This window comes from Salvelinus sp. IW2-2015, unplaced genomic scaffold, assembly GCF_002910315.2.
Source record: "Salvelinus sp. IW2-2015 unplaced genomic scaffold, ASM291031v2 Un_scaffold14842, whole genome shotgun sequence".
Classification (NCBI taxonomy): Eukaryota; Metazoa; Chordata; class Actinopteri; order Salmoniformes; family Salmonidae; genus Salvelinus; species Salvelinus sp. IW2-2015.
The window spans coordinates 1-1,257 of record NW_019956097.1 but is presented as its reverse complement, the minus strand read 5'-3'; the positions used below and the strand labels follow the sequence as shown (position 1 = coordinate 1,257).

General features: G+C 53.4%; 1 protein-coding gene across 1 annotated transcript; it reads right to left on the bottom strand.

Annotated features, from left to right (window-relative positions):
- Nucleotides 1–253: 253 nt before the first annotated feature.
- On the bottom strand, nt 254–1,216 carry LOC112080291 (guanine nucleotide exchange protein smcr8b-like; the record flags this gene model as incomplete). The annotated part of the gene is made up of 2 exons (XM_024146025.2): nt 960–1,216; nt 254–827 (listed from the first exon to the last, which is right to left on the bottom strand). Coding segments are annotated over exons 1-2 (731 nt in total), but the record flags the coding sequence as incomplete, so codon positions are not given.
- Nucleotides 1,217–1,257: the final 41 nt, after the last annotated feature.

Here is a 1,257-nt window from a genome sequence, read left to right as displayed (position 1 = left end):
GAAATGACTGAGCTACAAATGATTTATAGAGTAGTGATTTATCAGGCCTGTATAGTCTGCTGTAATGTTGACTGTCCCATTACTCTGCCCACGGTCTCCTATCTCAAGTTCTCAAACAGGTATTTCCAAACTGGGGTACGTGCAATGCCGTCGGGGGTACGCCAAATAAAATGTCATTCACATTTTTTTAAAAAACAGTCCATTATTCACAATTTACCCATGATGCATCAGGGTTTTGATGCTCTGTTTTTACCTGTGGATTCCGATGAGTCTCCAGGTGAGCAGGTCTGTCAGCTGAAGAGGCGTGGCCAGGTAGGGCTGCACAGCATCTCCATAGRGACCAGGTGAKGGCAGGTAGAGCGAGAGGGCAGCGACCGTCCTCCTCACGGAACCCTCRTCTCCACCAATCACCACCAGCGGCCGGCCGCTCAGCAGGCAGAACACGGCATTCTGGGAGAAGGAATTCTGCCGCAGGAACCTGAGGGCTCCAAGACCCGCCTTCCTCCTCTGGTGCTGATGTCGTCGCGGGTTACTAGCGCTGRGGTTGCCGTGGAGACGAGTGGGGGGCAGAGAGGAAGAAGGAGAGGTGCTGACGTAGCTCATACAGTCTGACGCCTCGTCGACGCTCAGCCTGTAAGGGGCGTCGCCTAGCAACCGCCGGCCCCCTGACCCCTGAACTCTAACTTCTAACCTCAGGGGGATAGAAAAGTTCACCTGGAGGTCAGGCACCACCCGCTCGCTGTCACGCCKAGCCTGACCTCTGACCTCTCCGTCGGCATGGTGACCCTCGTACTGCTGGGAGGAGCCCTCTACTGACACCTGGTGGACTGGAGACAGACAGAAACTATATTAGTTATTAAGAGAGAAAACAGATAATACACGGTAAAACACCTTGGAATAAAAGCATCTGGGATATGTCATAATTATTATTATTGAAGAGGACAAACAGACAGTCTTACCCAGAGTTCCCTGGGGCTCAGACGTGGGGGCCGGAGTGTCCCATCTCTCTTGCTTCTCCTCCTCCAATTCATGGACTTCAATACCCAGGGTGCTGTGCGGCCGAGTGGGAGTGTCCTCTAGCTCCTCCTCTCCCTCCGTCTGGACTATATTACCCATGATTCTCTGGGGCCGAGTGTGCGCCGCCTCCTTGTGAACTACAATACCCAGGGTGCTGTGCTGCTGAATGGGCGTGTCCTCACCTGCTGCCTCCTCCTCCTCCTCTCTTCCTGGTTACACTACCCATTGATTTCCAAATAG